The 13,561-nt window shown below is 43.3% G+C and overlaps 1 protein-coding gene and 1 pseudogene across 3 annotated transcripts in view; one reads left to right on the top strand and one right to left on the bottom strand.

The window, feature by feature from the left end:
- SLC15A1 (solute carrier family 15 member 1) overlaps positions 1 to 13,347 on the bottom strand; it is a 53,687-nt gene extending 40,340 nt beyond the window's left edge. The window contains exons 1-3 of one of the 3 annotated variants that reach the window (XM_074378468.1): positions 13,197 to 13,347; positions 11,601 to 11,789; positions 3,595 to 3,669 (exon numbers count right to left, since the gene is read on the bottom strand). Coding sequence is in view for 1 of the 3 variants with exons in the window: in XM_010959678.3 (XP_010957980.2) it covers positions 2,764 to 2,767 (4 nt within the window). In the remaining 2 variants the exon portion in view is untranslated. Of the gene's footprint in view, positions 1 to 2,763; positions 3,233 to 3,594; positions 3,670 to 11,600; positions 11,935 to 13,196 lie in introns of those variants that run through there. The other 2 variants (XM_045520155.2, XM_010959678.3) reach the window with 2 other exon arrangements.
- LOC141579802 (large ribosomal subunit protein eL39-like) lies at positions 3,332 to 7,731 on the top strand (annotated as a pseudogene).
- Positions 13,348 to 13,561: the final 214 nt, after the last annotated feature.

The following is a 13,561-nucleotide window of genomic DNA, read 5'->3' on the forward strand; positions in this document are numbered from 1 at the left end:
GGAGCTTGCTTCTAGAACCTGAAGCTTCCTCAACCTCCAGGGTCAAATATGAGCTAAAGGACAGATCAGGGTTTTCCAGGACCAAAGGGAGGGAAGGAATATGTGAGAACAACAACTTTAGCATAGATCTTTGCTGAGCTCTGGACCAGGGAGGGAGTAGGGTGCATAACAGGAAAGAGACCAAATATTTGAAATCTTAAGCAAGAGCATCCCAGCCCTCCAATTCCCTGCGGCTCGCTGCCATTCGGGACCTAATTCCACAAGGCAGGTTGGGAGCAGAGCTCCTCTGCACCCCGGCCCTGATCAACACACACACTTTAAAGCAACGATCAGCAGCTACGGCTCATGCGCCGAATCCAGCCCACAGCCCGATTTTGTACAGCTTACAAGCCAAGGATGGTCTCCACATTTTTAAATGATTGAAAAACAACTTCTAAAGACTATTTTGGGACCCCTGAAAATTATATAAAATTAACATTTCCATGCCCATAAAGTTTTATTGCAATACAGATTCACGCGTTTGCTTCATATTTCAAGTTACAAGGGCAAAGTTGAATAGTTGCCACAGAGAAGGTGTGGCCTCCAAGAGCCAAAAATATCAACCATTTGGCCTTTTGCAGAAAGGTTTGCTGACCCCTCATTAGAGGGAAGGGTTTGCAGGTGTGATTCTAACCAGACGCTGCAGCCAGGTTTAGCGATGCATTCTCACACCCCGAATAATTTTCTAATCCAGTTTATTCTTCTGGATTTTTGCCGCTAATGTTACTTAGTCTAAAACAAGCCTGAATGGTATGGTCCTCATCATCGCACCCCTCACTTTCTGCCCTGCCAGTGTGAGTAAAGAACCTCTAGAAAAATCTGTTGCAGTTCCCCAGTGGGAGGATGACAGCTCAAGGCAAATGTTTCTCTAAGAATTCTTGCTTCTTTCCCTCCTGCTGGATTCACCAAGGGTTCCAAGCATGCCCCTTCCAGTCACGAGGGGCTCTGAGACAATCTTGGCATCATCTAAGTAACAAAGATCTGCTCTCAAGAAGGGAAGTTACTGCTGCTTTCTTATTGAGAGACATTTCCTAATTATTTGTTTCACTTACTAACTAAATCCAGATATTGAAAATTTAGGACTGGAGTACACATAAAACTGGTGTCTGAATATAAACTTTTTGGGGCTACTCACATTATCTGCCAATCTCAGTTGAAAAAAAAAACACCCCCCCCCAAAACCCTTAAGGGCCAATCTGTAAAGCAGAAAGCCAGTTCACTGGGGGCTACATTTCAAAAGCTAACTTTGTGCTCATTCACCCATAATCAGGCTGCAGATAGCTACCCTGATTGGAACTGTGTTAGGGAAGTTCTAACTTGGTCCAGAAAATATTCAGGTATTTGGTATCTGAAAATCAAAATGAATCCTTCAGAGCACCTCCTAGAAAGCTACACAGAGTGACAAGCAAATGGTCTTTGAGGCAGGACACTAAACTCCAGCCCAGGAGTGGGTCTGCCCACGAAGCTGAGCACACACTACTGACAGCCTGCACCGGAGAGGTGAGCTGCAGTATCTTTCTGGGATGAGCGGTTAGCCACCACTGAAAGTCCCAAGTGTGACCCACTCAGTACTGCTTCTTCAGATCCACAACTTAGTGTGGCACAGTTAACTGAGAGCCAGGTGACTGTGCACACCAGGAGCTGAGCTCTGACACACCTCAGGGCAACCACTGAAGTCGGTAAGGACACTTCTGCCTAGTGGTTGAAGTCGAGGGCCACAATGCGTTAACTCACTGATGCAAGAGTAGGGAGGTAGCAAGTGGCAGAACAGGAATACAAGTGCAGGCGGGCCAAAGTCAGACCTGGTTCTCTCCACCATGTGGCCACATTGTGACAGCCAGGGCCCATCCATGGCACAGTTTCGGTTGGAGGTGGGGGGGGGGGTGTCACTGACTCCTCTCTCCCATCCTTGAGGGAGAAAAAAGCTGGGCTGACCACTGGTCTCTTGCAGCTCTGCTCTTTGCTTCTGTGGTCTTTCTAGAGCTGTTTATTCTGAAGCAGGCAGGTTTAAGTTGTTTTCTAGATGTTTTGCTGACCCTTCATGCCTGTGGAGGACCCGCTACACTCCTGTGCCTTTATTGAAGCTTGAGGACAGTGGCAGAACGTTAGGAAGTGCCACGACGGGCCAGCCCCACTTTCTCTTGGACCAGGGCTCCCTCTGCAGCTCTGAGGTCATCTGGCCAGCCAGAGTCTAGAGAAGGGCTAAGACAGCCCCTGAGCACCCACCAGAGGGATGGAGGCTCTGCCGGCCCTGCCATCACCAGCACGACTCAGTCCAGCTTCAAGCCAACGCTCAGCCAACAGGGTGGGAACACAGAGAACAAAGGATTCCCAACAGGTGGGCAGGTCAAAGTTACCGCGTTCCGTTCATTCTTACAACCGGAGTCTGGGCGCTTGGGGGCGGGGCCGGGCGCGGAGACCACCCGCGCTGCAAATTTCCGCGGAGCCTGTGAGCCCCGGCTCCGCAGACCCCCAGTTCGCTTCCCGTCGTGGCGATGTGTCCCTGCCGCGCACCCTGGCGCCAGCCCGCGGTGCCAGCCCGTGCATCCCCCCCAACCCCCACGCTCCGCGCCCAGGTCCACGAGCCGCCGGCGACCGCGGGGACCCGCGTGGCAGGCCGGCCCGGCCCCCGCGGCGCCCCCTCTGCAGCGCCCTCTGACCGCACCGCCTTTACGCCCGGCTCCCCTCTGCTCCCGTGACCCTAGCCCGGCCCCGCGCGCCTACCCATGGTGGCTGCTCCGAGAGCTCCCTGCAACTGGCGATTAAGTTCAGATGGGAAGACTTCTTGCTAAGGTGTTGCTTCCTATGACTCGGTTTCCAGGCCCTGCCCTGCCACCTGTGCAGCTGGAGGTGTGCAGGCGGGGCGGCCGGGCTCCACCCTTGGAGTTGGTGGAACAGCAGGGGGCAGAGGTCAGCGCCCCTTGAAGCTTCAGCAGGGGGGCACCTGTCCGTGGCAGCCGCACCTGGACTCAGCTATCCCGCCCTGGCCCTCGGAGGACGGCCAGAGGCACAGCTTGGGTGACAGCGGGGGCCTGGGCCGGGCACGCTCCAGCGTGAACGTGCATCACTGAGCCAACTGTTGGACATACGAAATTCAGCGTCGCGGCCTCACCGGGATTTGCTGACTCAGTAGGTCAGGGTGGGTCCCGAGAATTTGCATTTCTAACAAGTTCTAAGGTGAGGTTGATGCTGCTGCTCAGAATCTGGCTTTGGAAAGCACTGTGGTAGGAATGTGCTACTTCTGTGCAGGGGAGAAAAGCAGGTGGGGGGTTGGTCGGTTTTATGTGTGCTCATGCGTGTACCTGCGGCTTTACCTGGAGGGTGAGGGTGGAAAGCATTTCTAGAGGATTCTACACTTCTTTTCTTTAAGAATAACAAAAACAAAAATAACAATACAGCAATGAGCTTCATATCATTTTTCTGTTTCCTTGTCTGACTTGAGGAGGGGTTTTGTGCTCTGCTAACACTGAAAGGAATATTAAAAAGGGAAATGAAGGCACATTTCTATTGTCTTTTCTTAAAATCATGATAAAATATACGTAACATAAAACTTACCATCTTCTCTCTTCCCCAAGGTTGAATTTGCTTCTTCTGGTGTTTTCTCACAAGACTTTCAGGATCAAGCGATTCCTGGCCAAGAAACAAAAGTAGGATCATTCCATTCCCCATTGGATTTGAATGAAAATTGTAATAAAATCAGGTACAACTTCAAAAAAAGGCATTGAAGAAGAACCAAGCAGGGTCTATGAGGGGCCCCGCACATTAGATGGCACACAGATTTATGCTGTGTCAAGGTCACTTCTTCAAAGTGCCTCCCTTTAGAAAGTCCCTAAATGGCTTTAGCCAGATGTATTTATATCTGATCAAACTCTTTCTTAAAACACGGGATTGATGGGCCCACAATTCAGGGTGTGGGGTCTTGGTTGTGAGGGCACAGCCTGGAGAGAGGGGGGAGGAGCTGGGGAAACACGAGCTTTTGGCAAGTCCTAGTGGACTCAGGCTGTTCCTGATATTAATTAGAAAGAAAAGCCAATGACAACAACAGAATGTTTTATGAGCCTCTTCTGTGGGTCAGGGAGCCATACATTCATGTGGATTCAACAGCCTGATGGTGGATTTGAGAGGGTTGCTGGTCCAATGGTGTTACCCTGTGTGACCTTGGGTGAGTCACCTTCCCTTGCTGGGTCTCATTTTTTTCTCTTATCAGATGGAAGATTTGCCCCTCTACAAAGAGGTTCATTTTCTTCACAAAGGTTCCAAAGTAAAAGCCGATTATGGTATTAGGTTTACTGAGAGGGACAGATTCTTATCACTGCCAGAAGGTAATTACTTGTGATCTGAATCATTATCACAAATACTCATGTTTTCTTGTTTTCTCTTGTGTCCCTAGCTACAAGTACGATGTCTGGCACTTAGTAAGTGCTCAACAAATATTTGTTATGTAACCAAAGTGCTCACTCTTACAATGAGGTGAATCAATTTCTTACCATGTTAAAAAATACATGTGTGTGAGTATAGATGTGTGTGTATATGTAAATAGTTCATAAGATATACCCACTCTAAGAATTTTTTAAGATACATTTTTATTGAAGTATAGTCAGTTTACAATGTGTCAGTTTCTGGTGTACAGCATAATGCTTCAGTCATACATGAACATACATATATTCATTTCATATTCTTTTTCACTGTAAGTTATTACAAGATATTGAATATAGTTCCCTGTGCTATACATTATGAACTTGTTTATCAGATTTTGTGAGAATCCTACTGTATTTTGAAGCGAGAGACACTCTGCCAGAGTTCAGTAGGTGTGCTGTGCGATTCAGTGGGTTTGTAGATGTAACTCTTGGTGTATTTGTGGGAAAGGGCGAGCTGTGAGTCTCTCTACTCTGCCATCTTGGCACCTACCCCCCAAGAATTTTTTTTTTTTTTAAAGAAAAACCTTGCAAGATGAAGGTCATAATATCAGCAGTCCAAGTTTTTGAAGGTAGGAGTTAAATACCACCTGGATTAACAGGATTCTCTGGATCTTGGGGGTACTGGAGGGGCGATGGTGGGGGTGGGGTGAGGCTGGGATCCAGAAGGAATTAAATTTTCCAAATTCTTCAACATGGTGTATGGAGAGATTCTGTCCCAGGAGGTCATATTACTCTCTCTCTGTAACAGCTTTATTGAGATATAATTCACATACCATATAATTCATCCATTTAAAGTGTACAATTCAATAGTTTTTAATATATTGACAAAGTTGGACAGCCATCATTGCCATCAATTTTAGAAGATTTCTAACATCCTGAATAGAACCTCCAGATCCATTAGCAGTCCCCCTCCTCCCACAGTCCTAGGTGACCACTACTCGCCTTCCATTTCTATCAATTTGTTTAATCTGGACATTTCTTACAGTTGGAATCACACAATATGTCCTTTGTGCCTGACTTGGTTCATTTAGCATAATGTTTACAAAGTTCATTCACACTGTAGCATGTGTCAGAACTCTCTTCCTTTTTAAAGGCTGAATAATATTCCATTGTATGGATAAACCACAATTTGTTTATCCATTCATCATCTGATGCACATTTGGATTCTTTCCACTTTTTTGCAATTATGAATAATGCTGCTATGAACATTTGTGTACAAGTTTTTGTGTGAACATGTTTTTCTTTTTCTTTCTTTCCTTCCTTCCTTCCTTCCATTTCTTTTTCTTTCCTTTTTGTATATACCTCAGAGTGGAATTGCTTGGTCATGTAGTAACTCTATATATAATCATTTGAGGAAATGCCAAACTTTTCCAAAACAGCTGCACCATTTTCCACTCCTATCAGCAGTGTATCAATTTCTCCACATTGTCACGAAAACTTATTATGTCTTTTCGATTAGAGTCATCCTGGTGGATGTGAAGTGATGCTACTTATTTTTAATATTTTAACATATCTTTACATATGTTTATGTATTTACATATAAATATTAACATGTTTACTATATTTTAGTATTAGTGGAAGCACTTGAAATATTTCTTCAACCTATTTTCTTTAGAGTTCCCCAAAGTGTACTGAGAGTGTGTCATTGGTGTTAGCAGAGTTACTGCTGGGTTATGTCTTTACTGGGGCGGGGGTTCGGGGAGGTGGAAGCTATGGGGAGAAGAGGTCATGGGGATGGAGAAGGCAGTGTCGCAATTTACAGATGAAGGATAAAGAATGGACAGATCATTATACTTTGAACAAAACATCTATTTTAGGATCATCTATGAAATGTTGATTCCCTGTGAATAGCCTGAGCTTTCTGAGTTGTTTTCCATCCACAAATGCCTCCTGTTCCTTACTTGTCAAAGTCTTCACATTCTCTCCCTCCATCAAAATCTACTCTCAGGAAGGAGTCTGATAACTCACGATGAAGTAAATGCCAAACAAGCCTTAAAGTGTTATTTTTTCTTAGACTATCTGCATATTAACAGAAGGTAGGGGGGAGTCACTTATTTAAACAAAATAAAGTCTAGTTATGAAACTGAGAGACGAGAAGAAATTGTCAGATGCATGAGTCTCTTCCCAGTATTTAGGAACTTCGATCACATGGGCCACACCCTACACACGAAAGTGGGTGAAGCAGCCGAGGTGCCCCTGAGTTGTGGTTCCTCTTTCACCCACACAACACGGCCTGGTTTACCAGCCACTGAACCAAAAGTTATGGGAAATAGGGATGTGAGCAGAGCTGCGGAAAACAAGGATGCATGACCCAAACCTGGTACTCTCAGGTGGACCAGCAAAGAGAGAAAACAGGGGGTCCCCATCTTAGGAGGTACTGAACAGTTTAAGCTCTGTCATCACCCAAGGGGCACACCACTGTTTTACTTCAAGTTAAGAATAAAACCAACCAAAAAACCATTTCTGATATTAAAAATTGTATCACTTTTGAGGGAGGTAAGAAATAAAAGCCATCAAATAATTCTTCACCTCCATTATGTTGAGAGACCAGCAAACATAATTAAAGACTGTATTTGTCATTCTCAAATACAGTTGACCTTCTTAGGCACCAAGAAACTACAAAGAGTTTCGCATGACAGTGATACAAGGAATTGTAAACATTATCCACCTAGATCAGCAGTAGATGCTGGAAGCTTTTCATTATCTGGAATGTCACTGCTTCAAAAAGTTAGAAAAATGTATTTTGGAAAAATTTCCAATTAATTAATATGAAATCCCTGGGACATACATCAAAATAAAAGGGACACAGAGATCCTTGTAATTTCCAGTGCACTCTCTTTACTGCTCTTATTTTTTAATTTAAAAAAAACTTCATTAGTAGTTGCTTTCAGAAATGATCTCAAATTGCCAGACATAAAAATGGTTATGCCTTATGCAGTATTGATTTCTGTGCCAATAATATTACAATGTATTTATCATCTGATAGAAGAAATACAGACACAAATGTCCCATTTATTCACTTCATGTTTAATTACACAAACCACAGAATTTGTCTAATGACATGCATTTATCTAATCACCTGCTTTAGTGAATTACTACAAATTTAAAATAATATAGATAATGGAGTCTTGGGAATTTACTGTGAATAAACATATACTTTTGATGTCTGATTTGCTCATAAGCAATTAGTTAATTTTATTTTCACTGTTCTCATGGGAATGTAGATAGATGTGGGGTTTTTTTTCAATCATTCATTTTCCTGAGTCTTTGTAATTGGGAGGCATCTTGAGCTCTGGGAAATTTTCTTCTGTCAGGTCTTAAATAATCTCCTTGGTTCTTCTTTTCTCAAAAGCTGTTTCTTTCTCTTTTCTTTTATGTCACATTGTCTCAGCATTATAGGAGATTCAAAAACTTTTTCATGACTTGAATTTTAATTTCGTGAAAAACATTTTTAATTTCTAAGAGCTCTTTCTTAATTTAAGATGGAATATCTCCTTGAATCTCTCTGAGGATCCAAATTGAAATTTTGGAACAGAAAATCCCCTTCTTGACCCTAAGTCATCTCAGCTCTCCTCCAGGTCTTGTTCATTCATCCAGGGCCCGTCTCTTTTAAGTTGCTGGATTTCTCCTATGTTTGGTGAGCCTTCTTTATTTGTCCCTTTAAAGCATGAAGGGATGTGTAGAATTTTCTAGGCAGCTGACATGGTTTCCCCGTGGTTGGGCAGGTAGACCAGTTGGCCCTTCCTCTGAACAGCGAGGCTGGTGGTGGCAGCTCTGGTGTGTTGGGAGCACTGGTGCCCTGCAGCTCACCCTGATTCAGGAGCCAACTGTAAACATCTTTCCCCGATGCCACCTTCAGACCACACATGGGTGGCTAGATATCAGCCATGGTGGGAGTATTTACACCAAGGAAACACCTGGCAAATGTTACTGGACAAGGCTGTGTTCCCGACTGAGAGTCAATTGTTAATATTTGCCAACACATCACTGGTGAAGGGGGTGACAGGCAGGTTTCACTTTAAGGGTGTGTGGGTGGAGTTTTAACTTGCATTTTCCTAATGACTAGTAATATCGAGCATGTACTTAATAGCCATTTGTATATCTCTTTTGAGGAAATGTCTATTCAAGTCTTTTGCCCATTTAAAAATTGAGTGTTGGTCTTGTTATTACTGTTGTAAGAGTTCTTCATATATTCTGAATATAAGTCCTTTATTAGAAATATGACCTGCAGTTATTTCTCCCAAGTCCATTGTTTGTCTTTTAATTCTCTTAATGGTGTCTTTTGAAATGTAAAAGTTTTGAGTTTTGATGAAGTCAGTTTATCAGATTTTTTTTTTTACAGATTGTGCTTCTGTTGTCATAGCTATCCTGAGCTATCCAGACATATTCTTAGCCTTTTCCTTTTCCAAGATCACCAAAACTTGCTATTATTTTTTCTTCTGTAAGTTTTATACAGTTCTTCCATGAAGGTCAAATAATCCATTTTGAGTTAATTTTAGCGTCTGGTGTGAGGTAAAGGTCAAAGTTTATTTTCTGCATATGGATATCCAATTGTCCCAACCGCTGAAAAGATCATTCTTGTCCCTATTGAATTGCCGTGGAAACTGTCCAAAATCAATTGATCATTAATATAAGGGGTTATTTCTGAACTTTCTCTTCTGTTCCATTGACCTCTATCTCTGTTCTTAAGCTAATACCACACTCCCTTGATTACATAGTAGCTTTGCAGTAAGTTTTGAAATCTGGTAGTGTAAATCGTCCAATTATGTGCTTCATTTTCAAGATTGTTTTGGCTATCCTAAGCCTTCTGTATATACATATAAATTTTAGATCAGCTACAAGAGGAAAGGGGCAGTGGGGGGAATGGAGGAGGAATCTAATTGGCAAGCATAGCATTCTAAACACCAATAATGTAATTTTTACATATCAGATTATCTTAAGAGCGCAGGTTTTTCTGTTTCCTTTATATTTTCAGTTTCTAACGATGTAAAATCTCTTATTCATATTAAATTCAAGAATCTATAAAGACCTTCTCTACTCAGTACTGTTCTCTAATCTCTGAACAGACTATATTGTGTAAATTTATTTCTTGAGAAAAAGAAAACACAGGGTGAACAGCACAAACTTAACAAGAGTACAGAGCGCTCCCCGTTGCAGGGTGAATCAGCTTCCCTGAGGCACAAATCCATGTACCAGGCAGGGAGAAAACTGCGTGCACTGAAGAGAGCAAGTTTAGCAGAAGCAAGGTTGTAAATGAGTAACACGATAGCATTATTTTGCTCCAAGGTTCACTATACATATTTCTTTCTAATGATCATGGAAGTCCCACAGTCTCAAAATTATTTCCAATATACATTTATAAAAACGTGTTCTTAATAAAAACTATGTCCTTCCAAAATACCAATGTGCTCCAGTGACTGATTTGAAGCTTTTCTTTGTGATGACAAGCTATCAAGAACAGCACGACTACTTAAACCCATATTTTGACTCCCATGTTCTGCTACGTGGACTTTGGGGACAGGAGAGGAGACAAGACTTGTTCATTGGGTTTTTCAATCTTCTTCCTTTAACTCTTCTATATATGTGGTTCTATGTATGCAAGGTTTGGTTTTGGTTTTGGGGGGTGTGTGTGTGTGTGTTTGAAGGAGTAAGTTAATTACCACAAATTTGGTGGTTTAAACAACAGCAATCATTCTCCCACAGATATGGAGACCAGAGGTCTGAAATCAAAGTGCAGCAGGGTCTGCACTCCTGGGGCTCCAAGGGAGAAACCTTTCGTTCCTCTTCTAACTCTGGTGGCCTCCCGTGTTTCCTGGCTTGTGGCCGCATCACTCCGACCTCTGCCTCTGTCTTCACATTGCCTTCTCTTCCCTGTTTCCTCAAATCTCCCTTTGCCTCCCTTTTACAAGGATACGTGTGACTGCATTTAGGACTTACCTCAGGAAACCAGGCTGATCTTAACTTACATCCACAAAGAGCCTGTTTCTGTATAACATCCTCAAGCTCCAGGGATTAGGACCTAATTTAGGGAGGCCATTAGTCAACCTACCTCACCTACTGATGTATTTTTTTCCTTCTGCTGGTCAGCCTCCAAGACCTTTGCCTCTCCTGGGCAAGGACATTGGTAGAACGTACAGCAACTGAGATGTCACCTCAGTGAAACATGTCTGGGGTTGCCACACTTGGGATGGTGGACTTGGTCTCAAAGTCAGTCAGTGACAAGGAAAAACCATCCTAGGCGCACTGCTGTGTGACTGTGGAATTGAGCAGAACTGATGAGAACTGGTGCCTGGTATTTCTTTGAAGTTGGAAATGTTACTGAAATTTCCAAATCTCCAAATATTTACAGTGTAAATGTACTGGTAAACTGGACAGTCCTTTGTCTAAAGCTCATTGTTTACACATTTGTGTGTGTGTGTGTGTGTGTGTGTGTGTGTGTGTGTGTGTGTTTCATTCAGGGCCAGCTACAGCTACATATTTTGTGGAATTGGACTTGGCACAAAGTGAAAATGCAGGACCCTTTGTTCAAAAAGCAGGACAAAAGGTACTGAAACATTCAGCATTTTTTCCCTCTAGATATGTCATACTATTTGCTATTTAACACCATTTTAAATAAAGAAAAAATTACTAGCATGAATTTTATCATTTTTATATTATGTGATACCAGTTTAAAATGCAAATATAGATGCATTTAATTCACATGTAAAATCCTCAAAATTACATAATTCATATTTCAAATTTCATATATGCTTATGTGTTATGTTCTGGTGTTTCTACCAGACCAGTAGAAACACTGCATGAAATTAACTCAATTGTTTCTTTTTCATTTCTGGCCACCTCCTCATTCTACCAACACTCCACCCTTTGGTGTCCTGATGAGTAAGGAGGTCAGAAAGGAAAAGGAACTATGTGTTTCCCTATCTTTCTTCTTCTTCCCATGTCATTGTTTTCCATATAAATTATTGCCTAACGCACGGGATTAACACAAGCATAAGAAAGGGTGTGACAGAGTCCCCTGGTTGTGTTTCTCGGAATGCACTGCCTTCTTTCCGCACGGGGAACAAGTTCTGGTTGGAATAGAGAGTGTGGCCCCTGGGGCTGCCAGCGCCTGCCCTGCTTACTTTCACAGGCAAGGCTCCTTACCTTGTACCCACTCTGGGTCTCTCTGAACTCCCACGCACCGCGGGTCCAAGGGTCACAGGTGTTCATGGGCCATCGTCAACACAATAGGTCCGCGGGCACATACATGTCAGCAAGGAATGGAGGCGGGCGATGAGGGTGGGTACATCTCCACTGCTTATGCTCATGCTCCCAGTGTCCCACTGGGCCTCACTTACAAAACACAAATGCAAAGATAAAATCACTGAGAATTTCTAGACAGCAGCGACAACAGAGCATTAAACAAAGTACAGGGCCCTTCTAAGCTTTGGCCTTGGGGGACTGCACAGGTTACATGCCCGTAAAGCCAACTCTGGTTTTATTTGCTCTCATGAAGTATAAAAAGTGCTTAAGGGTCAATGGTTCAGTTCAAGTTCTTTATAGTCTCCCAGTCCCAATCTTTCCTAACATCACTGCTAGAAACACACTGGAACTCTCCCAAGCTCTGAAGTCAGACAGACCAGATTTGGGATCTCAGTTTTGTTGCTTATTTTGTGTGTAAGTGGGCAGGTTACTCCCGTGTTAGCAAAATCAAGAGGACGTTTCTGTTTTAGATAGCTTTTCGCCTCTCTGAATGTAGAAACAATACATTTTCACTATGAAGTGTTTTGGAGAATTCTGAAAAAGTACATAGGAAAAAAATCTAGAGATAACTGGTGTTCATATTTTACTGTACTTCTTTACAGACTTTTTATACTCACATAAATTAATGAACTTAGCAACACTGGATCATATCATACATATTGTTTTATAACCTCTTCACCCAACCTTATGTCATGGACATTTTTCCATGTCACCACATAGTCTTAAAGTGAATTTTTAATGGCTGCAAGTATTTGACTGTAAAGTTACCATGGTTAATTTATTTTCTTTTATTTGGGCCTTTAGGTTGGTTTCTTGTTTGGGGCTATTTTAACAACACGGCAGTAAACACTCTAGTACAGGTATATTTGTGTCTCGCCAATGAGTTCTCTAGTATAAATTCCTAGAAATGGGAATTTCTTGGTTAAAGACTATGGAAACAGTTTTAGGCCCTCTTTATACACGTGGCTGAATTGCCTTCCAGAAATACTTTTCCCAGCAGTGTATGAAAGTTAAGATGTACTGAACATGAAAAAAAAAATCTCATCAGTGCAAGGAGAATATGTAATGTCACCACCATCTTAGAGAATCTGTTTCCAAGACTGCCATGGGCACCTACGGATGGCACCTGCCTGTACAGCACGTTATATAGGTAAGTGGCCAACAGCCACAGGGCACAGCGGATGCCCACTCCCTGGGTGAGAATCCCTCTGCAGCCAGGTATGACTCTGCTGCCTGCTGCCTGCTTCTTCTCATCCCTCTCATCCTGACACCTGATCCTGCCCCAACCCGCCACTTCCATTTCCACCGAAGATGCAGCCCACACCGTATTCTATAACAAAGCACACAGCTGCGGCTGTGTGTGTCCTCAGAGTTGGCTCTGATGCTGGTAACCCCAGGACAGCTGGTAACTAGGCACTGTTTGCTGTAGCGATGTGCCTGTCAGGCTGAGGGAGGGAGGCCGCAGGTGGGAGGACTTGAGGAGGGATCCAGGCATACCTTTCAGCCCCAGGAAGATGTTTTTAAATAAGAGGGAGAAGGCAGACAGACTGCACATTTGGCTGGACAGGGAGCACAGAAGCAAGGCCTCGTCACCTGATCTCTCTAACCCTCAGTTTCATCTCTCTCTATAAACAGGAACATTGATCTGTCCGGGCTGTTGTGGAGGCGGGGTGGGGAGTGGGGGGTGGAGTCTATGTCCCACGTGTGGTGTCTAACTAAGGCTACGTAGGTTTTTAACTATTATTTTTCACTGAGTGACTCTGGAATATCCAAAACCCAAGTGTAGAATCGAAACTGAGTTGAGCACCAGTTCTTGGAGGGACTAAACCTCTGCCTGTCGTCCCTTCCTCCCCGATTTCACC

The sequence above is a fragment of the Camelus bactrianus genome, chromosome 14 (genome assembly GCF_048773025.1).
Source record: "Camelus bactrianus isolate YW-2024 breed Bactrian camel chromosome 14, ASM4877302v1, whole genome shotgun sequence".
Classification (NCBI taxonomy): domain Eukaryota; kingdom Metazoa; phylum Chordata; class Mammalia; order Artiodactyla; family Camelidae; genus Camelus; species Camelus bactrianus.